The 26,615-nt window shown below is 57.8% G+C and overlaps 1 protein-coding gene and 1 gene segment (V, D, J or C); both read right to left on the reverse strand.

Moving 5' to 3' along the window:
* Positions 1–206: 206 nt before the first annotated feature.
* On the reverse strand, positions 207–17,564 carry LOC115516949. The segment is given in 12 exon segments: positions 207–587; positions 768–916; positions 12,056–12,370; positions 12,529–12,922; positions 13,111–13,179; positions 14,282–14,371; positions 14,613–14,668; positions 14,727–15,008; positions 15,371–15,444; positions 16,043–16,190; positions 17,130–17,277; positions 17,340–17,564. Coding segments are annotated over 12 exon segments (2,106 nt in total).
* Positions 17,565–17,701: 137 nt separating this feature from the next.
* Positions 17,702–26,615, reverse strand: part of LOC116738111 — a 34,089-nt gene continuing 25,175 nt past the window's right edge. Inside the window, exons 9-14 of the mRNA XM_036064288.1 lie at positions 22,108–22,425; positions 21,682–22,020; positions 21,083–21,397; positions 20,658–20,990; positions 18,061–18,176; positions 17,702–17,958 (exon numbers count right to left, since the gene is read on the reverse strand). Coding sequence (XP_035920181.1) covers positions 17,950–17,958; positions 18,061–18,176; positions 20,658–20,990; positions 21,083–21,397; positions 21,682–22,020; positions 22,108–22,425 — 1,430 coding nt within the window. The 3' untranslated portion in view covers positions 17,702–17,949. The remainder of the gene's footprint in view (positions 17,959–18,060; positions 18,177–20,657; positions 20,991–21,082; positions 21,398–21,681; positions 22,021–22,107; positions 22,426–26,615) is intronic.

The following is a 26,615-nucleotide window of genomic DNA, read 5'->3' on the forward strand; positions in this document are numbered from 1 at the left end:
CTGTGCTTGTGCACATGTGTGCGTGTGCGTGTGCATGTGGTGGGTGTATCTGTGAGTGTGCAGAGCGGCACCTCTCCCCCCTCCGGCTTCCCCACGGGGCAGCCCCCCGTGGCCCGCCTGCCACAGCCGCACCCCAATCCCGGCTGGGACTCTCTCTCAGCCCCGGATCCTCTGAGCCGACGGAGGCAGGGAGACAAGAGGCAGGGTATGTGAGCAAAGTTGTTTATGGGGCCGGCTGGCAGGTGGGAAGGCAAGGGCCCACAGTCAGGGCCGCGGGTTCAGGAAGCGTGGGCTGGGTTTGGCGGCCGAGCCCTGGGCACGGGTGGACAGAGACGAGCATGGGGCAGGCAGAAGTGGGGCCGGGGCGCCCCGCACAGGCCAGAGTCCCAGCCTCCCTTCTCTGCGGGTGCAGGACATCCGCTCTCCTGGGGCTACTTCACCTGCAACAAGAGCCCAGGGGTCAGGAAGGGGGCCGGTGGCCGGAGGGTGCAGAGGGGGGATGTGAGGAGCCAGGTCCCCAGACGACAGGGCCCAGACCCCCGTGTCCTTGTGAGCAGGTGCAACGTGCCCGCTTCCTGGCCGGAGTGCTGTGGCAGAGGGGAGGAGCCTCTGATGCCCGACAGGCCCCGGGCCCCTGTCCACGGCCCATGGCGGCTGCACATCCCTCCCGCTCCCACCAGGCTCCCTGGGCTGGCTCCAGTGTGCCCCCCACCGGGCAGGGCATCGCCTCCCCCCAGCCCTGCACACAGGTGTGCCGGCCGCCTTACTTTGATGAAGGTGACGAAGCCGCTGTAGAGCAGAGTGAGAAGGAAGAGGGCGGCGAACGTGGGCCACAGTCTGCCGGTGTCTTCCAGGTCCGTGGAGCCGCCGCCGCTCTCGTCATGGCTCTGGGGGGCTGGGGGGGCCATGTCCAGACCTGGGGAGCAAGGGCGCTAGTGAGGAGGTTCGGTTCGGAACCCGCACACGACGGGTTGCTGAGTGACAGGGGACTGCTCCGGGCATGCTTCTCCCGACCCGGCGTCTGTGAGGCTTCTCCCGGCCGGGTCCCCCGGTGCCCACAGAGCCAGACGGGGCCCCCCACCCCGTGCAGCAGACGGGCCGGAACCGAGCACTGTGGCGCACAAGTCCCGGGCGCGAGCGGGAGGTGGTTGTCACCCGGTAGGGGTAGTCGCACAGGGGACCCAGCCAGGCAACGAGAGGTGGGAACGGCACGCACGAAGCTGTTCTGGGAGAGAGCCGGGAGGGCAGAGGGGCCCCGAGTGGCTGCCGCGGAGAGCTTGGGCGAGTGGGGGCAGGGCGGGCATGGCGGGATCTGCATCTCTGAGCAGCCGCTCCCCTGGACACTCGGGCGGGGGCCAGGATGGGAGGGGTTGCCGGGGTCCTGGTTCAGGGCCCAGTTCCTGTGTCACGGGACGTGAGCGTGGAAGTCGTGTGCGCTTGCAAACTTTATAGCGGTCTGTTTATTCTAATAATGAAAACATGGCAATCTTTGTTAATTTCATCTTTCTAGTAATTAAACCCTGTTGCATTCTAGGAAGGTGTTGGTCCACGAGAACAGGAAATATTAACAAAGGCAGCTGTCCTTGCTCCGGATAATTTGAGAAAACCTGTTCCAGACACGTGAAGTGTAGTGGTGAACGGTTGGGGGGTCAGCTGGACAGTCAAAAGTTACACAGTCCTGCACGGACAGTGCCCTGTCCAGGTAAAGGCCGTGTGTTCTGACCCCCCACCAGAGCACCAGACTGAGCCCCAGGGCATCGAAGGCTGCTCAGAGGACAGGAGGGCGGGTGGGTGACATGTTCATTTGCGCCCTTCAGTCCAGTGAGGCGGGCCAGGCCGGTGGGCTGCGTGTCGGGCTTGGCCCAGGAGATGCTGTGATGTGGTTGGATGTGATCGCAACTGCTGTTAATGACAGAGTCTGGATCTCCTGTGGGTCTAACTCTGCTGCTTCTTATCTTGATTATGGCTGAAGCTTTTCTGCTTCTTTGCATGTCTTCTAATTTTTGATTGCACGCTGGGCATTGTGAACAAACAGCCAGCACTGGAGAAGTGGAGCATATGATAGCACTTTCCTCGGGGCGGGGGTGAGGGCACATCTGGTCTATCTAATCAGGACTCAAGACGGTGGGATGTCAGGACAGTTGGCTTCAACTCCAGTGTTTGGGGTGGGTCAGGCCCCTCCCTCCTCTGGGCTTCAGAGTCCAAGCACCATGCAGGACTGGAGATCTGTCCCAGCTCTGAGCACAGGTCCTGTCTGGGGCAGTCAGTGGTGGAGGGGATACAGTTGGGGCTCATCCCTATTCTTATTCCTCATGTCAGCCCATGTGGATGTTAAAGCCTTGACTGATTCCCTCAGGCCTCTCTCCTCCCTGGATGCCGATACCTCTGTCCGCCTGTGCCCAGGGTGGGGGTAACGTAACCGTGTCCGTCGGTGTCCAGGGTGGGGGTAACGTGGCCAACAATGTTGTCTTGCCCGGGAGCCAGGTCAGCTGGGCTTCTCTGAGTCCTCAGCTCTTCAGTGACTTCAAATAAAGCTGGTTAATAAAGTGCGTGTGGCGCCGTCCTGCTGTTCCCGCTTGCCACGCTGCCTTCGTTATCTGTGACGTCCTCACTGGAAGCTCACGCATCCCGGTGCTGGGCAGCAAGGCTGGGCTGTGCGGGCACGGCCAGCAGGAAGACACCCTCAAGGAGGCCACTGTGATTAGTAGGGGAAGGACTGGAGGCAGTTGGCAGAGAAGTCCGGACGCTATAGGGTCCCCACACGAAGTGGAGAGTGTGGGCCTGTGGGGGGTGAGCTTAGGAATCCCCCGGGCTTACACCAACGGGTTAACAAGGCACAGAGAAGTACGAAGCTATAGGATGCTCACCCCCGAGTTTGGGTAAACAAGACAAGGCAACCAAGAATAGGGGGGTATAGAGGACCCCGATGCATAGGTATATGAAATAAACAAGAGTAGGCATTCAGGGCAGAAGCACCCCCAATTTAGTACTATAGCAGCTTTCACGGGAGAATAGGACCAAGCTGGGTAAGTTGGCGAACTGCACTAGGGACCCCTGCACTGCAGGCGTAGCGGCCCAGAGCGGAGATGGTTAACGAAAGCAAAGGTGCCTTGTCAACCCTGAGGTCACGTGTCCTCCCTGCCTCATCCCCGAGGCTGAGATAAACAGAGGTGCTGCCTCAGGTCCGCTGTAAACAACCTTCCTCCCCACTGCCCGGCGCCCGGATTTTGTTTTGTATTAACCCAAACCCCTAACCCCGAGGATCCTCGAGACCCCCTTTCCCTCACGTCCACAAGTTAATGTTCACGGATCCCTCGTCTCTTTGTGCACGTCCACTGCCGTGTTTGCAAGCCTTCTGACCCTGATACAAACGGGGCAAGGGCCCTTATTCGGGCTCTTGTCTTTTCCCGGACGTTAGCCATCTCTCACTTTAATCCTGTGTCCCGCTCTCTTGCTGGCCAAGAGAGAACTTTAGACTTGGAGTCTACGGCAGATGGTGACCCCATTGTGATAGAAGGAAAGGGGACTATGGGCCGACGTGGCAAGGTGCTGCCGCGGCCAGGCAGTGCGACACAAGGACTGCAGGACGCCGCGGAACGCTAAAGGAGCTCCAAGAAAAAAAAAAAAAACGCACACGCACTGGTTACCGTGTCTACCTGATGAGGTAAGGGATAAAGCGAAACTAGTTTTGCCGCCGCAGAGCTTTTTGAGAGATCTCCCATGGGGCAACTCCCTCCCTCTGACTCCCTAGCCCCTGAACAAACGCGCTATGTTCGAATTTCTCAGTCCCTAGGAGAGATAGCAGGGACTACTCTAAATTATAAGGCTCTCCTTAGATTACTGGCTGTCCAACAAAATTGCCCTTGGTTCCCAGAACAAGGAACTTATGATCTTGATGTGTGGGAACGAGTAGGGAAAACGTTAAAGGCCAGGCATTCTAGAGGGGCTAATACCCCCCTAAAGTAATCCTCACCTGGTCCATTGTCCATACTGCCCTTCTCCCCTCAAGCTCGGACGGTGTATATGAAGATGTAGTTATCTAAAAAGGAGGAGAAACCTCGCTCCCCCTCTAGCCAGCCTGTGCCTGTGGCTCCTTTACAGCCAGGAGATACTCCTCCTCCCCCAAAAGGGTGGTACGATATCGATATCGAGCCTCTGAAAACCTCACCAACCTGCTCTGATAAAGTCCTCACCCCGGTGCAAAAGTACATTAAAAAAAGCCCATAAGGCCAGTAAACTCCAGCTATTTCCCATCGACAGGCAAAATGGGCAATTGGGTCATGAAGGCCTGCTCTTTCTAATTGTAAAAGAATTGCACAAATCAGTTCGGCTGTATGTCCATCACAGCCCTTTTACAATGGGTATTTTAGAAAATATTCGCGGCTCTCATTCCACGTGTGCCTGGGACTGGGGCTCTCTTAAGAACATCATCCGGACCCCAGCCCAGTATGCTGTCTGTGCCCAAGAGTTTCATGATGTTCGCATGACTCGTGCTGTGCAGAACTTTGCCGCTGCTATTCTGGTGTCTTTTCAACAACTGTCTGACACAGGGCAGTATCCCCAACCAAGGCAGCCAGCCCAGCTTCCAGTCGCTGTCAGCAAAGCAATGCACCGAAATAGCGCAGTGGATTTTACAGAGGGCATCCCTGATAGAGGGACTCTAACTCTCTCTGTCTCACTGTTTCTCCCTATACACTCTGTTAGTCTTACTATATGTGAGGGCCTCTCCCTCATTCATTTCCTGGGTTAATAACTATGATGATTAGAACCAATGGTCTCTGGCTAGTCTACCTCGGGATAGAGATTTTAAGGAATATTCCCAAGCAGCTGCTGAAACTCTTTTTGTTTGGGGGAATTTCCCTGCCTTCTCTGGCCCAACATGGACTGCCTAATTCCACTAGTGCAAAACAAAACAAAACAAAACAAAACAAAACAAAACAAATGATACAAAACAAAACAAAAATCGATATCTGTTCATTTGGCTGAGCTGACAGACTTTAGGACCATATAAATTCTTTTCTCTGTCCTCTGTGCCCTTCTCTGCCTTCAGGCCTCTTGGAGGTTCCTCACCTTTTCTGTCTTCTCTCCCCCTTCCTCCCATTTCTGCACCGCCTGGGGTAAGGCCTGCTATCTGAATCTTCAATGCTTCAGACAGCACTCCTCCCCATGCCGTCAAAAGGCAAAAACATGAAGACAAAAGCTTCTGCACTGCAAAGGAAACAATCAACAAAACTAAAAGGCAACTGATGGAATGGGAAAAGATATTTGCAAATGACATATCGGACAAAGGGCTAGTATCCAAAATCTATAAAGAACTCACCAAACTCCACACCCAAAAAACAAATAATCCAGTGAAGAAATGGGCAGAAAACATGAATAGACACTTCTCTAAAGAAGACATCCAGATGGCCATCAGGCACATGAGAAGATGCTCAATGTAGCTCCTCAACAGGGAAATACAAATCAAAACCACACTCAGATATCACCTCACGCCAGTCAGAATGGCTAAAATGAACAAATCAGGAGACTATAGATGCTGGAGAGGATGTGGAGAAATGGGAACCCTGTTGCACTGTTGGTGGGAATGCAAACTGGTGCAGCCGCTCTGGGAAACAGTGTGGAGGTTCCTCAAAAATTAAAAATAGACCTACCCTATGACCCAGCAATAACACTGCTAGGAATTTACCCAAGGGATACAGGAGTGCTGATGCATAGGGGCACTTGTACCCCAATGTTTACAGCAGCACTTTCAACAATAGCTAAATTATGGAAAGAGCCCAAGTGTCCATCCACTGATGAACGGAGAAAGAAATTGTGGTTTATATACACAATGGAATACTACGTGGCAATGAGAAAGAATGAAATATGGCCTTTTGTAGCAACGTGGTTGGAACTGGAGAGTGTGATGCTGAGTGAAATAAGCCATACAGAGAAAGGCAGATACCATATGTTTTTACTCTTATGTGGATCCTGAGACACTTAACAGAAGACCATGCGGGAGGGGAAGGAAAAAAAAAATGGTTAGAGAGGGAGGGAGCCAAAGTATAAGAGACTCTTAAAAACTGAGAACAAACTGAGGGTTGATGGGGGGTGGGAGGGAGGGGAGGGCGGGTGATGGGCATGGAGGAGGCACCTGTTGGGAGGAACACTGGGTGTTGTATGGAAACCAATTTGACAGTAAATTTCATATTGAAAAAATAAATTGAGGTAAATTCATTGGATATCTAATGAGATAAGAGGCTAAAGCACTAACTACTAGATGTAGGTTTGTGCTTCTGACTTGTTGCAAAATAAAGACTAAGGATATTTGGAACTGTTAAAAAACATGCTTTATGCTTAATGGATTCATAAGTCTACCACCTAAATTTTTCTAAGTAACAGACAATTCACAATTGGTCGCTATCTAGTTTTCACTGGAGACTAAGGTTTCTAAGAGTTAAAATTCTGCTAAATGTAGTTAAAACTGATAAAAATAACAAAGCAACTCTGTGTGTAGGAAAGAAAGATATAAGAAATGTAAATATATTTTGTTGAAGGTAAAAGAAAGTAATTTTGTCCTATACAAGACTGGTTATTTGCAGAGAAATGGCTTGGGACAAAGTCTAAATGCAAAGAAAAGTTGTGGAAGTTTCGTGCAGGAAATCTTTAAAAAGGAATTTTACGTGTGGTCGGGACGGACTAAAGTTAAAGTAAATGGATTTGAAAACTATACGGGGTTGAGATTCAAGTTCCTCCTCCTTTGAGCCAAAGGCTGGGAAATGATGGCAATACCCTTGGTGCTGGCCTCCAAATCCTCCACGTTTGTGTCGTTCCTGTTTAGCAGGGGACTGGATGCCTCTGCCAGATGACGGGGGGGAGGGGGTGATATTTGAAGGGCTTTTACTCAGATACGTGGGAGCCGTTTTGCTAAACTTAGCCCATCGTATGCCACAAATGGATATTCACATGGCTGAAACATATTTGTGTGGGCATTGGCGAGAAAGGCAGGGGAATAGACCTTGGCTTTGGCCCTTTAACCCCCTGCCTCAACGGCCAGTGATCGATATGTCAGTTACTGGTGAGCAGAAGTAAAATTAGTGCACCCTGCAACAACTACAGAAAACATAACACATTTTCGTTAATGGTAATGAATAAGTAAGTCAATACGTAAACGTATAAATAATTTTAACAAAAAGGGTAAAACAGCAGGACAGCATGCCCTTTTAAGTTGTTTCACTTAAGCCTTGGTTGGAATTACCCATTTCTTACAATCCACAAGGCCAAGCAAGTGTAAAATGAGCATATATTATGCTCAAAACATGTGAAAAAACAGAAAGGGGGAGATACCCCTGGCTGTCTGCATGACAACCTCAGCTTCTCGATCGGGCTATGATTACTCTTCACTTTTTAAATCTCAATCCTCAAGGACTCACCACAGCTGAGGGGCATTCTTTGAAATCAGATAAACCCGCTCACCCTATGGTGCTCTGCAGAAACCCCTGAAGGGGGGCCCACACAGACTGGGCCCACTCAGCTTCCCACCTGGGGTCGAGGATATGCTCGTGTTCTTTCAGATTCCCGACCTCTGTGGATTCCCTCAGAGGGAACCATGAGGGAATGGCATGGTGGACACCCCTAGGATATAGTCCGATGAACCAAGACTTCCGGAGAATGACCCCGAGGGAGCGGCCCCCTTCTTCAAGATGGGAGAAGCCTCTTCGTGGACTCCTCATCCTGAAGCCGCTCTACAAACACAAGTCCTTGCCCATGATATAACACGGGGAAGCCTTAAAACGCCTGTCTGACCAGGCTGGCATCCTCTTACAACACAGTGATATTGCATATACCCCTGATTCGCATCTGATGGCCGTGACTTCTGTCATTAACAAAAATTCAATACGTGTAAACCTGATTATACTCCTTGCCCTCATTTGTCCAGGCCAAGCTCGATATTCATATTGGGCCCATCTCCTTAACCCACCTCTGTTTGACAGCTTAACACTCCTAGGAGGCAGCGGGGTCAGTACTGTTGTCTGGACATGTCCTCCACTGTGCAGGGCTGCCCATGGCCGGGCCTGGGCTGTCGGGGGGTGTCCGAGCCACTGGAGGCTGGCACAGCCTTATTCTTATTAGCAATAATGACACTGAGTTCATGGGAGGAGCCACTCTTAACCCTCCCTTCCAAATGGAACAAGAGCATTGGCTTTAAATGCCAAGACCTCAGTGGTGGCTTCCTCCAGCACCTCCTGTGTGTGTTACCAAACTCAACAACTTATCTGCTCGTATTAAACGAAGAATCAATTGGCTTTTGCAAGCACAGCCCAAAACCTCTACAAGGCCAGACAATTTTCCCTTTTTTCTCAGCCACAAGCTTTGCTATACCTCAAAAAACAAGCATATCTCACACTCCTAATGTTATAGCTTGCTCTAGTCTCAAATATTCAGACCACCCCTGGAACATTATTCCCTGGACAACCTGTTATGGAGAGACTGAACATAATCTTCACTGGGGTAATTGGACTGTTATGATAGGGGTCCTAGAGGATATCATGAAACAAAATAGTCTAATAAGACCGTATCCTCTGGCCAGCCTAGTAGGGGGATATTTTTTGGAAAAATGGAGATTTGTCTGGCCCTATAGTTTCTGCATATAAAGGAAAATTAAAACGACCTTGGCTTGTTAGTCTTTGGAAGCTAGGTCTTCCCTTCTTCACTCTTCCTATTAGCCACGGTGAAATTTATGTAGAACCACATGCTAACCTAACTGGGGCCTCCCTGTACGATAAGCAGTTCACATGGACCAGTTCAAGGGACTATTTGTGTCCCTTCTCCCTATGTTCTCTTTGCTACCTCCACCATCCAGATCTGACAACTAGGACATAATTATAATATCTCTATGCCCCAAGGCTGGTTTATGTCCTGCATAAGTCATGATAACATCACCCAATTAAACATCTCCTCTTTATTAGTGCTTAGACAGTGCGTCTCAGCCTGGTTCCTGTTAACAGCTCTGTGTCCTACATGCATCCATCAGGACCAGGCGTGCTTTCCAAGCTTCTTCAACACTGACACTCTGCTGCAAGGCGGAAAAGATTTGTTAGCCTGTTAATCACGGGCATCCTAGTAGCAGTAGGCGTTATCGCCCCTGCCACCGTAGCTGGAGTCAGCCTGCATCATACTATCCAGACAGCCCATGTCCTTAACAAATTAATAACACCAAAGAATCTGTAAGCCAAACTTCGATTAATAAACAAGTCTTGGCCTGCCTTGAAGCTCTTGAGGCTGCAGTGGAATTCATCGGAAAGAAAGAGGAGGCCTTGTTCCTCTGCTCTAAACTGCCCCGTGACCCTAACAACCAGCATATACGCATGACTGCCATTCCTTAGAATCACTCCCAAGCTTGGGACGCTGTCCAGACACACCTTTGAAGTGTCTTTTCTTCCCACCTCTCTGACAATATAGAAGATTTAGATACGACATTGAGCCAACAGCTACAATATACAGAGGATCAGCTTAAAAATGAATGAGCTGATTCCTGGGGAATGTGGCGTTACCTAAATCCTTTCTCACTTACGGCTAGCACCCATCTCAAATTCTGGATCACTCTGGGAGGCAGAATGCTTTTACTGTGTCTCTTTTTATGTCTTTGCAGAATCTCCCTCCAAGCCATCCAAAAGCAAAAGGAGGACCAGGAGCTCATCATGACAGTTCTCAAACACAAGACTAGAAGAACCAAGAAAAGCAAAAAGGGGGAACTGTGGGGGATAAGCTTAGGAATCCCCCGGGCTTACACCAATGGGTTAACAAGGCACAGAGAAGTACGAAGCTATAGGATGCTCACCCCCGAGTTTGGGTAAACAAGACAAGGCAACCAAGAATAGGGGGGTATAGAGGACCCCGATGCATAGGTATATGAAATAAACAAGAGTAGGCATTCAGGGCAGAAGCACCCCCAATTTAGTACTATAGCAGCTTTCACGGGAGAATAGGACCAAGCTGGGTAAGTTGGCGAACTGCACTAGGGACCCCTGCACTGCAGGCGTAGCGGCCCAGAGCGGAGATGGTTAACGAAAGCAAAGGTGCCTTGTCAACCCTGAGGTCACGTGTCCTCCCTGCCTCATCCCCGAGGCTGAGATAAACAGAGGTGCTGCCTCAGGTCCGCTGTAAACAACCTTCCTCCCCACTGCCCGGCGCCCGGATTTTGTTTTGTATTAACCCAAACCCCTAACCCCGAGGATCCTCGAGACCCCCTTTCCCTCACGTCCACAAGTTAATGTTCACGGATCCCTCGTCTCTTTGTGCACGTCCACTGCCGTGTTTGCAAGCCTTCTGACCCTGATACAAACGGGGCAAGGGCCCTTATTCGGGCTCTTGTCTTTTCCCGGACGTTAGTCATCTCTCACTTTAATCCTGTGTCCCGCTCTCTTGCTGGCCAAGAGAGAACTTTAGACTTGGAGTCTATGTGTGTCATAGAGCCAAGGAGCAGAACCAGGTCAGGAGGAAGAGGACAGGGGCCTGGTGTGGGGGGACCTTCCGTGTGATGCTTTATAACGATGATGATGCTGGGCATGTGCGTGTGCTCAGGTGACCAGGGGTGCATGTGCACACACACCTGCAGCCTACACCTGGGGCTCTGTGCATGACGGCGGACCAGTCTCCAGCCTTGGCTGAGTCTGTCCAGGGGGCTGGTCCAGCCTCACCTGTGACATCACCTGTGATGGAGAGGCCTGGTTTGTGCCTGGGGAGGGCTCCCATCTGCTGGGTGTAGGAGAGTGGACATTGGAGGAGGTCAGTGTGGACCTGGCCCTCAAGGAGCCTCGGGTGGGGGGTCGATCTCCTTACACACCTGCTTAGGGGATCAGGGGAGGGAAGGTAAGCAGGGCCAGGAGGCTGCTCTGATGACCGGAGGACAGATGCGCCTGAGGGGCGTAGCCAGGGAAGAGGGTGCCCAGAGGGCAGGGGGCAATGCTGTGGAGATGGGCTGAGGACCAGGAGTCCCAGCCTCGGTGGGGACAGGGGCTGGTGCTGGGACATCACGGGGAGGCCTACGGGGACACAGGCAGGCGGACTGGGGGGCTGAGGAGAGCCGCCTTTCTAGGGGACGCTCCAGGCTGCTGCCCAACAAGATGCCAGCACTTCCAGACCTGGCTGTAGGAGGCAGTGGGTCAGTACTGTTGTGTGGACATGTCCTCCACTGTGCAGGGCTGCCTATGGCCGGGTCTGACGAGGGGGTGTCTGAGCCGGTGGAGGCTGGCACAGCCTTCCTGTGTGTCCCCCCCCACCACATGGCTGGCATGGTCTCCACATGGCATCTGCCTCTACCCCACTTCTAGGGCCACCTCTCCATGCTCGAACAGCGGGGGGATGGTGTCCTGCTACCTGCTTGGCCTGAGGTGTCCACCTCTGTCCCTCCAGGGCCTTGCCTGGGTGTTGTCCCCTGATGAGGTGGTGAGGGGGCCTGATAGCCAGCCTCTGAGGGGAGAGTGAGCCCTGGACCTCCAGTGTGAGCCCCCACCCTAGTGGGCCTCTGTCCCCTCTGCCCTACAGGTGGCCTGCAGTCAGGGCCTGCTGTGGGCATGTGCGGGTCAGATTCTCTGGGCGCCCCAAGCCCAGCTCCTACTTCTGGGTGTACCTGGCTTCTGAGGTGCTGACTGTTCTCCCGAGCCAGTGGGGGTCCTGGGGCTTGGGGAGGCTCAGATGCCCCTGGGAGGGTTGTGTCTGGGATGACCAGCCTCCCCAGGGGAGGCCCCTGCTCTGAGCTCAGCAATGGGGCGGGTCTTGGTGGGAAATGGTTGCTCCTTGCGGCCCGGCAGGGGTGACACCTACCTCCCACCCCTCCTAGTCCAGCACATGGCCTGTGGACATGAGGACAGGCTTCAGGGGGACGGGTGCCAGGGCATCCAAAGCCCTGAGTGCAGGGAAAATGTGTGCACACTCCAGGTGCCCACCAGGCTGGGGCAGGGTCATCCTGGCTGGGTGGCACAGACCCTTGGCTGCAGCCCCGGGACCTAGCCCTTCAGCTCCTCTGGGACTGCCCCCGCCCCCAGCCCTGGCCCCGTGCCCACGCGTGACTCACTGGCCGTGTCTGGGCTCCAGCTGGCGTTGAGCAACCTTCGGGAAGCCTCGTGCCGGACCACACACGTGTAGGTGTCCAGGCGAGGGGCCTGGGCCGTGCGGATGTGCAGGACGCTCCAGGTCTCGAAGGTGCTGCTCCCCAGCTCGGCTGCGGGGGGTGCAGTGGCAAAGGAAGCAGAGTCTACCTGGACCTGGTCCCTTAGCCAGGTGAGGAGGATGTCTGGGGGCGAGAAGCCGGACACCTTGCACAGGAGCCAGGAGGCTGCTCTGGACACAGTCAGGATGTGGACCGTGAGGCTGCCGGGCGCAGAGGCAGCTGCGAGGAGAAGCCTGGTCATGCGCGGGCCACCGGGGAGTTGGGGGAAGCTGGGCGGCCCGGGTCCCGGACAGAGGAGCGGCTGCGCCAGGAGGGGGCTGCGCGCGCAGGGCCCCCAGCCTCACCGTGTTCCCTGGGGGCTGTGGAGGGGGCCTCACCGTGTTCCTTGGGAGCTGCGGACACCACTTGGGAAGCCACGCCCAGGCCGCTCAGCGTGCAGGTGATGTTGGCCCCCGAGGCCCAGGAGGCCACGGGCAAGTCCAGGCGGCTTCTCAGGCTCTGGGAACCATTGGCACTCTCCTCCAGCGGCCCACTGTCCACACCCGCGTGCAGGGGCGCCCCGGCCACCTCCCAGGACAAGCGGGCCTCCTGAAGGCCAGCCCCCACTGCCAGGCAGGTGAAGGTGGCCTGTCCCTCGAGCCATGGGCCCTGCAGGGGAGGCTGTGGCAGGTAGAGGCTGGGAGGGCTGGTGTGGTTCCGACACTCTGCCAGAGGACAGTGGCCTCGGTCACTGGGGGCACTGGGGCGCGCAGACCCGGCCTGGGGGTGGTGCTGTGGGCAGTGCGACACGCCCTCTCTGACTCTGCCCGGCCTGCTGCTCTCCCTGGTGCAGACCCGGCCTTTGTCTCCTCCTGGCCTCCCGCCACCGGCCCGGGGGCTTGCTCCCGAGCTGGGCTGTCCCCGGGGCTCCCAAATCTGTTCTTCCCCTTCTTCCCCGCTCTGTGCCCCAGGGCACTGACCTCTGAGACTGGCGTCCGCTGTCCTTTCCGGCTCTCTGGTTTGCGCCTGGGTGTGGCTGGTGGAAGGCACTGCGGAGGGAGGTGGGGGGAGAGACTGTGTGCTGCACACGTGGTCGGGCCGTGGCCTCCCTGGGCCCCTCAGCCTTCCTGCTCTCTGGGGTTCTGAGACCTGCCCGGACCCGCCACTGCCCCCTAGTCACCACGCCACAGTCACTCCCACACTTGTGGCGACAATGGCCGGTGAGTTACCGGTCCCAGAAGTTTGCTCTGTAAAGGGTCAGACAGCAAATCTTTAGGCTTTTCTGTCTCTCCTCCTCTCACCCCATCCCCCCCCCCCCCCCCCGCCATTCCTCTCAAACTGCAAAGACTGTTCCCAGCTTGTGGGAGGAAACAGGCTGTGGGCAGCGTCTGGCTGCGGGCGTGCTGAGGCTCACATGCCCCGGGGGACGGGGACCGGTGAGCGAGTCCCGCTGCACAGACCACTCTGCATTCTTGCCCGGGGGCCTCCCCTGTCTCTTGATCAGTCCCCCCACGTGGAGCCAGGCCCCTGGCCGTGTTTGGAGATGGGGGTGTCGCGGCTCTGGCCTGGGTGGGGGCCACCCGTGGGGGGAGGCTCTCTGTCTGTCCAAATGCTTCTGCTAACGTGGCACAGGAGTGACTGTCAGACCCTCCTCCCGAGACGCCAGCAGGGCGACGGGGAGCCAGTGCGGGCGGGAGGGGAGGGCGGCTCCTGCTGTGGGGAGGCCTTGGGTCCCATGCCACGGCCCCCAAGCCTTCAGGGGGCATGCTACAATTCTGCAAGGGTCACTCCTGGCCGCTTTGGTGACGCATCCTCACGTGAGGCCCCATGACAAGCTCAGGGCCCAGTCCTGTGGGCTGCTGGGTCAGCTGTGTCCCAGTCCTGGCCCGTGGGCCTGCCTTTGTCGGCTATGCTTTCGCAGGGTGTCTTGGGTGGGTCTCCTGTTCACAAAGGGCCAGAGGCGTGTCTGCTGGTGCCAAGCACAGGGCCTGGTGCACAGTAGGTGCTTGGTAGACATCAGTTCAGGGCCTGTCTTTCCTGACTCAGATGGGACTTGAAGCCTTGCGGGAGAAGTCATGGAGGGCTGCCTGAAGGGGGCATCCTAAGAGATGGGAAAGCAGGAAAGGGTGTGCTGGGGTGGGGGCTCCTCACCTGAGACCCTGGCAGTGCTGGGCACTGTGGTGGAGACCTCTGATGGGGTTGGCCCAAGAGTCGACAGGGGGGCCTTAGTTTCCCAAGATGCTGAAATCAGAGGAAAGTGGCAGGTGAGGGTCGGACCGTGTGTGCACTGAGGTGGGAGGGCTGCGTGGTGGACGGGAGGACCTGGAAATGGCGGGAGGGAGGGACGAGCTGGTTGTGCTGTGCAGAGGTGGGGACTGGGCCGTGGGAAGCCTCACACTCAGCCTCTGCCTTTCTTTTCCACCCTGAGGACAGGGTCTGCGGGGAAAGGGTTTGAGGGTTGGGGTGATTGATGAGAGGTGACCCTCATGGGCACCGCGCTGAGGCCTGGGTGCCTGTGTCGGTCCTTGGGGTCAGGCCCTGGTGGAAGGTGTGGGAGACCCGGGAGGGCCCTCCTTGTGGTCTCGGGGCCACCCACCTGGCCACCGCAAGGCCTTCTGCAGCTTGCCGCTGGCGGTGCTGCACTGGTGGGGGTCTGGCTTCCACCGGGCAGTCAGGAAGGACAGCTCAATGTTGTCTTGTGCCTTCGGCAGGAAGAGATTGGTCTTTTTGGCCTGGTCCTGCTTCCCCGAAACCGAGGTCACCTGCACGGACTCTTGGGAGTATCCTCTTGTCAAGCAGGCCAGGACTACGGGGTCGCCTTCTTTCGGGGCTTGACACCCCGAGACCAAGGGGAACACGTGCAGCGCTTCTCCGGAGGCTGGAAGACAGACACGGGGTTCCGGAGTTGGGGCTCCCAAGGGTGCGGGGTGGGGGTGTGTGGCACGGCAGAGCCGGCCGAGTGGCCGGGGCTCCCACTGCGGAGCCCGAGGTTGGGGTTGCCCAGACCCCAGTGCAGGGCGGTCCCTCCGCGATGGGCCCGGGGCCATGCGTCCCCACACCCAGGGCTCCAGCTGCTGGCCCCTGGCCACCGCGGCACAGGTGCCGTTTGCCTGCAGAGGGGCCACGTGGCCAGACTTCTGTGTGGTTCTCCGAGGAGTGGGTGGGGTCGGCCCTCCCCCCGCCCCCCGACCCTGTGCCCTGGGGCGGGGTGGACAGGCTGCGCTGCACACTGGGCCCTACGGGCGGCAGGTCCCAGGATGAGGCACTCCAGGTGGGCTGTCTCCAGTCCCCTTGTCCTCTCCCCAGGGACCTGGCTGGCCAAGGGCGGCTGAGCAAGCGTGAGGCCCCTGAGGGCTCTGCTGTATCTTAGTCTGTGGGCCCTTTCCTCCTGGCTCCTGCCTCATCCCACGTCCCCCCAGGGCACCGTGCTGCCATTGCGTAGACAGGGTCAGTCATGCCCATTCTTCAGCCTGGACTGAGGTTGTCTGGGTGGGTGGGGGTGCCAACCCCCCTCCTCACTGGTCCCCTGGGGGCGGGACCCACCTCTCTGCTCTCCCAAGCACCTGGCCACCGTGCCCCTGCCTTCTCCCATCCACATGCAGAGGCCCCCGCTGCGCAGCCTCCCTGTCTTCCCCTCGGGCCCTGAACTTGGGTCTGTGGGCTGCGTTGCATCCTAAACCCCAGTGCCTCAGAACGTGATCTTGTTGGGGGGACACAGTCACAGTAGATAAAGTCATGAGGTCATACGGCCAGAGGGTGGGCTCCAAATGCAGCATGACTGTCCTTACAAAAGGGGATATAGACACGAACAGGAAGTGCTCTGCCTGAGGAGGACGGTGGGACTGGGGGGAGGACCGGTGATCAGACAGGCGTTATGCGCGAGGATGACGGTGGGACTGGGGGGAGGACTACGGATCAGACACGGCGCTGCGCGCGAGGACGATGGTGGGACTGGGGGGAGGATCGGTGATCAGACAGGCGTTATGCGCGAGGACGACGGTGGGACTGGGGGGAGGACTACGGATCAGACACGGCGTTGTGCGCGAGGACGACGGTGGGACTGGGGGGAGGACTACGGATCAGACACGGCGTTGTGCGCGAGGACGACGGTGGGACTGGGGGGAGGACTACGGATCAGACACGGCGTTGTGCGCGAGGACGACGGTGGGACTGGGGGGAGGACTACGGATCAGACACGGCGTTGTGCGCGAGGACGACGGTGGGACTGGGGGGAGGACTACGGATCAGACACGGCGTTGTGCGCGAGGACGACGGAGGGACTGGGGGGAGGATCACGGATCAGACACGGCGCTGTGCGCGAGGACGACGGAGGGACTGGGGGGAGGACCAGGGATCAGACACGGCGCTGTGCGCGAGGACGACGGTGGGATTGGAGGGAAGACCCAGGATCGGACACAACGGGCAGACGCCAGGGTTGGGGGGCATGGAGGGAACGCGCCCCCAGAAGTGACATGGTCAGCGTCCGGCTCCCGCTGTGTCGGCTGCCGCAGGAGAAGAGGGGCATACACACTCCGGTGCCAGAAGTGGGGTGTGACAGAGCCGACACGTGGAAGTGTCACACATGTAGTGTCAGAAGCCGAGGCTGCGGTTCTGAGGTGCACGTCAGAAAAAGCCGGACTGCCTTGAAGACTGTGCGCATGAATTTGGATGTTACCGGCAATTCTGATGAGGGCTTGGAGAGGAAGGGAGGGCGGAGGGCCTCCTGCCTCGGCTGTGCGCCGTGTGGACACGTGGCTCGGGACGTTTCTGAGCCAAGTGCCAGAGGAGGGGCTGGGCCTCTGCTGTCTGCTCCTGGTGGATGCGGGAGAAGGGAGAGGGAGAGGAAGGCAGGGAGCTGGCAGGGAGGAGCCAGAACTAGAAGCTTTGGGAGGGTCTCTTCCTGTCTGGACACAGGGCCCAGGGTCTGGCCGGGCCTCCTTTCGCTAAGGCATCACCTGTGTGGTCCAAGCAAGCATGTCAGTAGCAGCCATGTGGTTACCCAGGAAAGGTCCGGCCTCCACCTGGGCCCTCGCTGCCACCGCCCCGTGGCCCGTGGCCGCCCTGGCTGTCTGTGCGGCGTCCAGGCGAGCCTCTGCCACGGGTCCCACCCCCGCCTCTGCCACGGCCTGCCCCTCGTCTGCGGTGGCCTGGGGGGACGGAGACTGTTCTTGCGCCTCCCCTCTGCCAGATGCTCTCCTAACCGTCTCACCAGAAACTTCTCCTCCCATCCACACGCCCCAGATGCCTCAGCAGGTGGGACAAACCCTCGGGACAGGGACTTGTAGGTGGAGAGCCCTGCTGGAGAGCCCTGAGGCCCAAGCTTGGTTGCTGGCTCCCGACGTGATTGGGAGCCTCTCGAGCTCGGCTGCCGTCCTTCAGCAGACTGGATGAGCCTGAGACTCTGGGTCTCCCTCACGGAGATCTCTCCCGCCATGGCCCCTGGCAGGCAGTGTGCAGACAGACCCCCCCCCCCTTTCCCACACACGCTTCGCAACGAGGGATGGCCACCCCTGGATGCACACACAGCACACATGGGTGCAGTTCGGGATAAAGAACCTTCACGAGAAGCAGTTTCACAGGATAAAATATAAACGTTTATTTCAAGGCGACATGTGTGCACACTGCAGAGCAGTGCTGCGTCCACGGCACTTGGCCTGGTCTTGAGAAGCCTGCGTCTTTGGGCGGCAAGCGGGAGGGGTGACGTGGGAAGGATTTAAGTGCAAGTCGACAGGCTCTGCAGGCTGGGAACCCCGGGCCCCAAGGCAGTGCCCCCCTGGGTCCCATCTTCTGGGTCTCTGAAGTTCTTAGCGGGGGGGGGGTCATTTCACCTGCAGACGACAGACACATGAGCTGTTTCCCTGCTGCCCGAGGACAGTGGGTCAGGCTCAGCCTGAGGCCATCTGTGCCCCCCCTCTCCAGGCCGCCACTACCTTGAACAGGGTGACTGTGGTGCTGTAGAAGACGCTGAGGAGGAAGAGAACGATGAAGGTGGAGGCCATGGTGTTCAGATTCTCGAAGCCCTCCTCCTCGGCGCTCACCTCCCCCTCTGCAGGGGACACAGCACAGAGGGGTCAGGCCCGGCACCAGCACAGCCCAGCCCCAGAACCACCCTCGGCCCTCGGCTGTGCTGCACCCGGGAGGGACAGGTGGGGCAGGAGAGGGTGTCCGTGGCCTCCTGGCCTTGCAGTCTCCCTTGCACCCACCTTGTGGGGCTGAGGGCTCCTGGGCTCAGTCGGGAAGGGTCTCAGCCAAGCGTTAGCTGGGCCTTGACAGCCCAAAGCAGGGGGCCAGGTGGAGGCAGAATGTGGCCAAAGCAGAGCAGGGTAGCCCTGAGCACCTTGTCCAGGAGCCCTGGGATGGCAGAGAGTGCGACAGAGAAACATAGACGTGGGGGTGCGGCCTGGGCTGGGGCCGGAGGCAGTGACCCCAGAAGAGTGGCTCACAGTGTCCTGAACTCTCCTGTGGGGTGTGGTGACACAGCCGGAGCCACCTGCGGCTGAGAGGCAGAGAGCAGGGCCCCCTGCCACCTGTGGTTTGGGACAGGTGTGGCCCTGGCCGCCGAGGCCAGCGAGGGCTGGCAGTGAGGAGCTGGCAGATGTCTGGGCCCAAGGGGACCTCTTCACTTCCTAGTGAGGTTCCTACTCACTGTCTCTCCTTCTGGGAGTGAATAGCATTTGTGGGGCCCTGGCTGGCTTGTCTGCCCTCCCGGAACTCTGGGGCCAAAGGGTCAGACAGAGCCCTGAGGCTCCAGGGAGGCTAACACTGGGGTGGTCAGGCTGAGGACACTCAGTGGGGTCTGCAGCCCCTGCACAGGTGAACTCAGGCGCCCAAGGGCTTGGTGCCAGAGAGGGCCTGGGACGGGGCCGGAAGGGGGCTGTGTTGCCTTTGCCCATTCAGGAGAGGAGATCCTACTCAGGCCCCTCCCCTTTTCTGCCCACTGGGCTCTGTTCTCCCTCACTCCTGCTCCTGGGGCCTCACTTCCCACCCTTTCCAGGGCTGGGTGTTTGCAGGGGCTCCCCACTCAGATCACGCTTTCTACAGCCTCCCTCTAGGGAGGGGCCTCCCCACCTCTGGGGCCGGTGTCCAGGCACTGCCTGCCTTGTCCATTCACCCGTGGGTGCCTGGGCATGGCAGGGGCTTCCTTTGGCCCCGGGCCTGCCAACGGTGGCTATGGTCAGTGCCCAGGCTGGGCCAGCCCATGGACACACCTCCGAGCTGAGACAGAAGGATGAGCAGAGCATGGGCATGAAGGCCTGCGGAAAGTGACGTGGCTGGAGAGGGCGGAAGTGCCTGCCTGAGGCACCGAGTGACCTCGTGTGCACACATCAGCGTATCTGTGACTGTGTGTATGTGTGTGTACCTATGTGTGCATGTGTCTGCGTGTGTCCACATGTATGGGTGTGTGCTTGTATGTATGTGTGTGCATGTCCATATCCCTGTGCATCTCTGTGTGTGTATGCAAGTTCCTCCACGTCTATGTCCATGGGTGTGTCTGCATGTGTATTTGCACCCATGTACAGTGCATGAGTGCCTGTGTCCATGTACATGTGTGTTTCCTGTGTGTGTGTTTACATGCCTGCATGGGTGTGCATGTGTGTGTCTGTGTGTCCATGTTTCTGTGCCTGTGCCTGTGTAAGTACCCATGTGCATGCACGTGTGTGCCTGTGTGCATGTGTGTGTGTGTCCATGTGTCTCTGTGTGTGCATGTGTGCATGTGTGTGTGTCCATGTGTCTGTGTCTGTGTGTGCATGTGTGTGCATGTGTGTGCATGTGTGTGTGTCCATGTGTCCGTGCCTGTGTGTGTGTAAGTACCCATGTGCATGCACGTGTGTGCCTGTGTGCATGCGTGTGTGTCCATGTGTCTGTGTGTCCATGTGTCCGTGCCTGTGCACGTGTAAGTACCCGTGTGCATGCACGTATAAGCTTGCATGTGTGTGCATGTGTGTGTGTCCATGTGTCTGTGTGTGTGCATGTGTGCAGGTGTGTGTATGTGTGTGAGTCCATGTGTCTGTGCCTGTGCGTGTGTAAGTACCCATGTGCACGCACATGCGTGCCTGTGTGCATGCGGGTGTGTCCATGTGTCTGTGTCTGTGTGTGTGCAGGTACCCACGTGCATGCACATATAAGCCTGCACATGTGTGCATGTGTCCGTGTGTGTGTACGTGTGTGCCACACACCTGGGTGGCCACGAGAGCAGCGAGAGGAGCACAGAGACTTTCAGAGGCTGGGTGGGGGCAGGGGCGGTGGTGGGGGTTGGTCTGGGGGTGAGGACAGCACAGCTGTGGCCCCGGTAGGCGAGAGCATCGCTCACTCAGGACGAGCATCTTTTGAATGGATGTTTTTATTTCTAATTTGATAAAACGCCACATCTCACCCCATTGACACGGTTAGTTTGCACACATGCACACACAGCGACGGGTTCCCCAGGGACTCTGGGATCCACCCGGAGTGGGGCGGCCCACAGGTCAGTAGCAGGTGGTGGCCGTGTCAGACAAGACCAGGGACACGTTGTACAGGGTGGGTTTACCGGTGGACTTGTCCACGCTCCTCTCCGTCACCATGTGGGGCAGGGCCTCGTGGCCCACAACACAGGTGTAGGTCTCCCCCGAGCTCCACTCCTCCTCACTCACAGTCAGGGTGCTGTGGACAAAGTAGAGGTGGGGGTCCTGGGGCTCGGGCTTCGGGTCACTGGTCACGTAACTCTCAGAGGACATGGGTTGGCCTTTCTGCAGCCATTGCACGAACACATCTGCGGGTGAGAAGCCCTTCACCAGGCAAGTGACTGTGGCTGACTCCCGCAGGCTCAGCTGCTCCCGGCTGGGTGGCAGGACGTAGACGGAGGGCGGTTGCTTGTTGACGTCTGTGGGAGGAAAGGCGGCTGTTAGCTCAGGTGGGGGGCTGGGGGGAGAGGCTGTGGGAGAGTCCGGGGGCAGAAGAGAAGCGGACTCCTACCCTTGGGTTTAGAGATGGTCTTCTTCAGTGGCGAGGGCAGATCTGTGTGAGTCACCGTGCAGGTGAAGTCCTCCCCTGACTCCCAGTCCTCTGCACAGACGGTGGCCTCCCCCGTGGCACTGAAGGTGTTGTTGAGGTTGCTCTGGAAGATGGTGGTGGTTGGCAGAAAGTCGCCATTCTGGCGGGTCCAGGAGATGTTCAGGCTGTCGCGGGTGGTCAGGTCTACGACCCTGCAGGACAGCTTGGCTGACTTGGTTTGGAAGATGCTGGCGAAGGTGGGGGCAATGGCGAAGATTCTGATGCTGGCCTGCGTGTCTGGATCGGGAGAGAGTTTGTGTCAGTGACTGGCTGGATGGGCAACCGGGCAAAGGGGGGAGGTTTTCCCAAGAGAACAGAAGCTGGCCACGCCGAGCCTTGCTGAGCCCCAAGGACCCCTTGGAGGGGATGCTGGGCCCCCCCACCTGACAAGTGGCCCCCTCCCTGCCCTTGGCCGCTCCAGGAAGCCAAGGCTCAGGAAGCGGCTGCCCTGAGTGGACACCTATGAATGTGAGGAGGAGTCCCTGCCCCGAGGGGCTGCACCAGGGGCCAGGACCACTCACTGAGGATGCATGCGGAGGACACGTTCTTCTTGAAGGTCAGCCCATTGTGCTCCACATTGCAAGTGAACACGCTCTGGCTGAGCCAGGCATTCTCGGTGATGGTCAGCGTGCTGAGCACCCTGAAGGTCCCGGGCCCGGGCCCTTGGTTCTCAGCCTCCACGTTGCCTGTGTTGAAGCCCGACTTGATGGGCTTTCCGTCACGAAGCCAGGACACAGAGATCTTCTTGGGGCTGAAGCCTGTTGCCTGACAGAGGAGCTGGGACGTGCGCTGGTTGTTGTCAGAGAAGGCGTCACGGGGTGGGATGAAGACAGTCACGTTGGGGGACAGCTCTACAGGCACTGCGGTGAAGGGGACAAGACGTCAGCCCACCTGACCCCCCTCTCTGCCCCCATCCCCGGCCATGGGTAGGAGAGCCCGACTCTCACCTGGGATGGGCACGTTCACCTCACTGTTGCCCTTGGGGTGTTTCACATTGCATGTGAGGAAGTCATCTGAACCCTGGAGGACGTCCACGGAGGGCAGGAGCACCTGAGAGGTAGCCACGTACTTGCCCTCTCTCAGGACTGGAGGGAAGGTCTGGATGTCCTGGTTGTTGACCACACTGTTGTTCTTGTAGTTCCAGGAGAAGGTGACGGAGCTGGGCAGGAAGTCCCGGGCCAGGCAGCCCATGGCCACCAGGGGCTCATCGGACAGGGAGCTCTCACAGGTGATGAGGGGGAAGAGATTTGGACGGGATGAGGTCTCTGAGGACCAGAGAGGGACAAGAGACAGGGGTGAGAAGGCGTCTCCTTCCCACGCTCTGCCAGGCGGGCCAACGCCAACCACATGGCTCCCTCATTTCGCTACCACAAGGGCTGCCCTCGCGGCCTCCCCAGCCTGGACCGACGGCGCAGTGGGCAGCTGTGTCGAGGCCCAGGTCCTGCTGGGAAGGGGAGGCAAGGCGGCCCCCGCCCTGCTGCAGAAGTCCAGCTCTGGGCTTGTGGGAAGTTGGGGGTGCTTCACGCTGGGAGGGGCGGATGTGACCTCCTCCCAGCACCTGCCACCCTTGCACTCAAGTGCACTCTGGTGCCTGGCTCTCAGCTCAGGACAGCTCGGCCCTGACTGGCGGTGCCTTCCCTCTGAGACCCCAGAGCCACGTAGGCACACTGAGCCACGAGCCCCGTGAACCGTCCATGTGGCAGGCTGACAGCATGGAGAGAGGACCCCCCAAGCCCCCAGACAGACCACCAGCCCAGGCCTGTGTGTCTAGGGTCAGCAGAGACTGTGAACACGAGGAGTGGGAATTATGCAGATTCCTCTTGGCCCGTCCTTTGCACAACCAGGTCATTGAGGTCAGCCCAGTATTAGGACAGTCCAGCAAGGCCAGGTCTCCCCAATTAGAACTAAATGGCCCAACATGGGTTATTCTAGCACAAGCCTGGACATCAGACTCCTCTAAGCCAAGCCACTCAGAGAGTCCATTTCTGCTGGGCCAGCTCAGTGACCCTGATTAATTGGTTTGGTGTACTAACCCTAGCACACATCAGCCCAACCCAGCTCAGCCCAGCTCAGCTCAGCCCAGCTCAGCCCGGCCCAGCCTGGCCTACTCCAGCTTAGCTCAACCCAGCTCAACCCAGCTCAACCCAACTCATCTCAGCTCAGCCCAGCCCAGCTCAGCCCAGCTCAGCCCAGTTCAGCCTGGCTCAGCTCAGTCCAGTTCAGCCCAGAACAGTTCAGCCCAGTGCAACCTAGCTAAACTCAGCCTGGCCCAGCCCTGCCCGGTTTAGCTCAACCTATCCTAGCCCATCCCAGCCTAGCCCTGCTCATCCCAGTCCAGCCCAGTTCAGCTCAGCCCAGCTCAGCTCAGCTCAGCCCAGCGCAGCCCAGTTCAGCCCAGACCAGAACAGTCCAGCTCAGCCCAAACCAGCTCAGCCCAGAGCAAGCCAGCTAAGCTCAGCCTAGCCCAGCCCAGCCCAGCCCGGTTTAGCTTAGCCCAGTTCAGCCCAGTTCAGTCCAGCTCAGCCCAGAACAGCCCAGCCCAGCTCAGCTCAGCTCAGCTCAGCCCAGCTAAACTCAGCCCAGCTCAGTTTAGCCCAGGTCAGCCCCAGCTCAGCCCCAGCTCAGCCCAGCTCAGCCCCAGCTCAGCTCAGCCCAGCTCAGCCCAGCTAAACTCAGCCCAGCTCAGCCCAGCTCAGTTTAGCCCAGCTCAGCCCCAGCTCAGCCCCAGCTCAGCCCAGCTCAGCCCCAGCTCAGCCCCAGCTCAGCTCAGCCCAGCTCAGCCCAGTGCAACCCAGCTAAGCTCAGCCCAGCTCAGCCCGGTTTAGCTCAACCTAGTCCAGCCCAGCTCAGCTCAGCTCAGCCCACCTCAGCTCAGTTCAGCCCAGGTCAGCTCAGTTCAGCCCAGTTCAGCCCAGTTCAGCTCAGTTCAGCCCAGTTCAGCCCAGTTCAGCCCAGCCCAGCTCAGCCCAGTTCAGCCTGGCTCAGCTCAGCCCAGTGCAATCCAGCTCAGCTCAGTTTAGCTCAGCCCAACCCAGGTCAGCCCAGCCCAATTCAGCCCAGCTCAGCCCAGTGCTAAGCTCAGCCCAGCCCAGCCCAGCCTGGTTTAGCTCAACCTAGCCCAGCTCAGCTCAGCCCAGCTCAGCTCAGCTCAGCTCAGCTTAGCCCAGCTCAGCCCAGCTTAGCCCAGTTCAGCTCAGCCCAGCCCAGCCCAGCTCAGCCCAGTTCAGCCTGGCTCAGCTCAGCCCAGTGCAACCCAGCTCAGCTCAGCTCAGCTCAGGGCAAGCCAGCTAAGCTCAGCCTAGCCCAGCCCGGTTTAGCTCAGCCCAGTTCAGCCCAGCTCAACCCAGCTCAGCCCAGCTAAACTCAGCCCAGCTCAGCCCAGATTAGTTTAGCCCAGCTTAGCCCAGTTCAGCTCAGCTCAGCCCAGTTCAGCTCAGCCCAGCCCAGCCTGGTTTAGCTCAACCTAGCCCAGCTCAGCTCAGCCTAGCTCAGCCCAGCTCAGCTCAGCTCAGCCCAGCCCAGTTCAGCACAGCTCAGCCCAGTGCTAAGCTCAGCTCAGCCCAGCCCAGCTCGGTTTAGTTCAACCTAGCCCAGCCCGGCTCAGCTCAGCCCAGCCCAGCCCGGCACAGCCCGGTTTAGCTCAACCTAGCCCAGCTCAGCTCAGCTCAGCTCAGCCCATCTCAGCCCAGTTTAGCTCAGCCCAGCTCAGCCCCAGCTCAGCCCAGCCCAGTTCAGCCCAGCTCAGCCCAGTGTTAAGCTCAGCTCAGCTCAGCCCGGTTTAGCTCAACCTAACCCAGCCCAGCCCAGCTCAGCTCAGCTCAGCTCAGCCCAGCCCGGCTCAGCTCAGCCCGGTTTAGCTCAACCTAGCCCAGCCCAGCTCAGCTCAGCCCAGCCCAGCCCAGCCCAGCCCGGCTCAGCTCAGCCCAGCCCGGCTCAGCTCAGCCCAGCCCAGCCCGGTTTAGCTCAACCTAGCCCAGCCCAGCCCAGCTCAGCTCAGCCCGGTTTAGCTCAACCTAGCCCAGCCCAGCTCAGCTCAGTTCAGCCCAGCCCAGCCCAGCCCGGCTCAGCTCAGCCCAGCCCATCCCAGCCCGGTTTAGCTCAACCTAGCCCAGCCCAGCTCAGCTCAGCTCAGCCCAGCCCAGCCCAGCCCAGCCCGGTTTAGTTCAACCTAGCCCAGCTCAGCTCAGCCCAGCTCAGCCCAGCTCAGCCCAGCTCAGCTCAGTTCAGCCCAATTTAGCCCAGCTCAGCCCAGCTCAGCCTGGTTCAGCTCAGCCCAGGCCAGTTCAGCCCAGTTAAGCTCAGCCCAGCCCAGCCCAGCCCAGCTCAGCCCAGCTCAGCCCGGTTCAGCCCAGCCCAGTTCAGCCCAGTTCAGCCCAGCACAGCCCAGTTCAGGCCAGCTCAGTGCAGCTAAGTTCAGCCTAGCTCAGCCCGGTTCAGCTCAGCCCAAGCTCATCTCAGAAATGCCAGCTCAATCTGGTTTAGTCCAGCTTAGCTGAGGACTGCTTTGGGCAGCCCAGTGTAGTCCTGTACAGTGTAGTCCCAAAAGCCCAGTCCTGGGACTGGCCAGAAAATTTCAGGCCACCAGACCGGCGTGCCTTCGCCAAAGCCATCTTATCCAGGAATCCTGTACAGCTGAGCCTAGCTCAGGGTCAGTGCCTTCTGGTGCCCATCCCTACCTTTCCCACCCTTGTGTGTCCTTGGGGATTTCTTCAGTGGAATCCCCTATTTTTCCATGGCCCTGTCCAGTCTCAGCCAGCTCTTGGCCCCCAAGCATTATCAGTCACTACCACCTCAGTTTCCTGGGTAAAATACTTCCCGGCAAGTTTAAATTCACCAAGACATTTTATAAGGACTGAGGAGTGTTTGCCGTCATCAGAGTGAAAACCCGTCTTTGCCTTAGAATAGACAGAGACTTTGCTTCAGAAAACTGTGCTGGGGACTCTCCCCATGGGGCCTTCACTGTCCTGGGTACATGCCCTTAGCTGGTCTCCTCCCTTCTGAGTCTAAAGTAGGCCCCCAACTTTAACTAAATTTCCTCCAAATAAAAATCATCATTAAACATGACCAAAAATGCATCTCATCTGAATTTGCGCATATAATGCTGCTCTTTGTCCTGAAGCTCTTCACAAGGCGAAGGCTACTTTCAAATGCACAACAATGACCTCAAATCCGAAGCTGCGTTTATGACTCAAAGATGGCATGAAAGGCACTTTGTTTATGTTAGAGCATCTGAGCCATAGAATCCATAGTTAAGAAGCCAAGACAATGGCCACTCAGGATTCATACAAATAAATCTCATTGTTTCCCTGAGCGATCTTAAAAAATGACTCCTCCTCAAGCAGAAGCCAAAACACCACACACAAACTTTCCGGAGCAGCAAATTTGGCAGCCGGGACTGCCTCTCTCTTACCATTTTGGCTCCCTGGTCACCAGACAGTCCCGTGGGGTCTTTGGT

The sequence above is a fragment of the Lynx canadensis genome, chromosome B3 (genome assembly GCF_007474595.2).
Source record: "Lynx canadensis isolate LIC74 chromosome B3, mLynCan4.pri.v2, whole genome shotgun sequence".
Lineage (NCBI taxonomy): Eukaryota > Metazoa > Chordata > Mammalia > Carnivora > Felidae > Lynx > Lynx canadensis.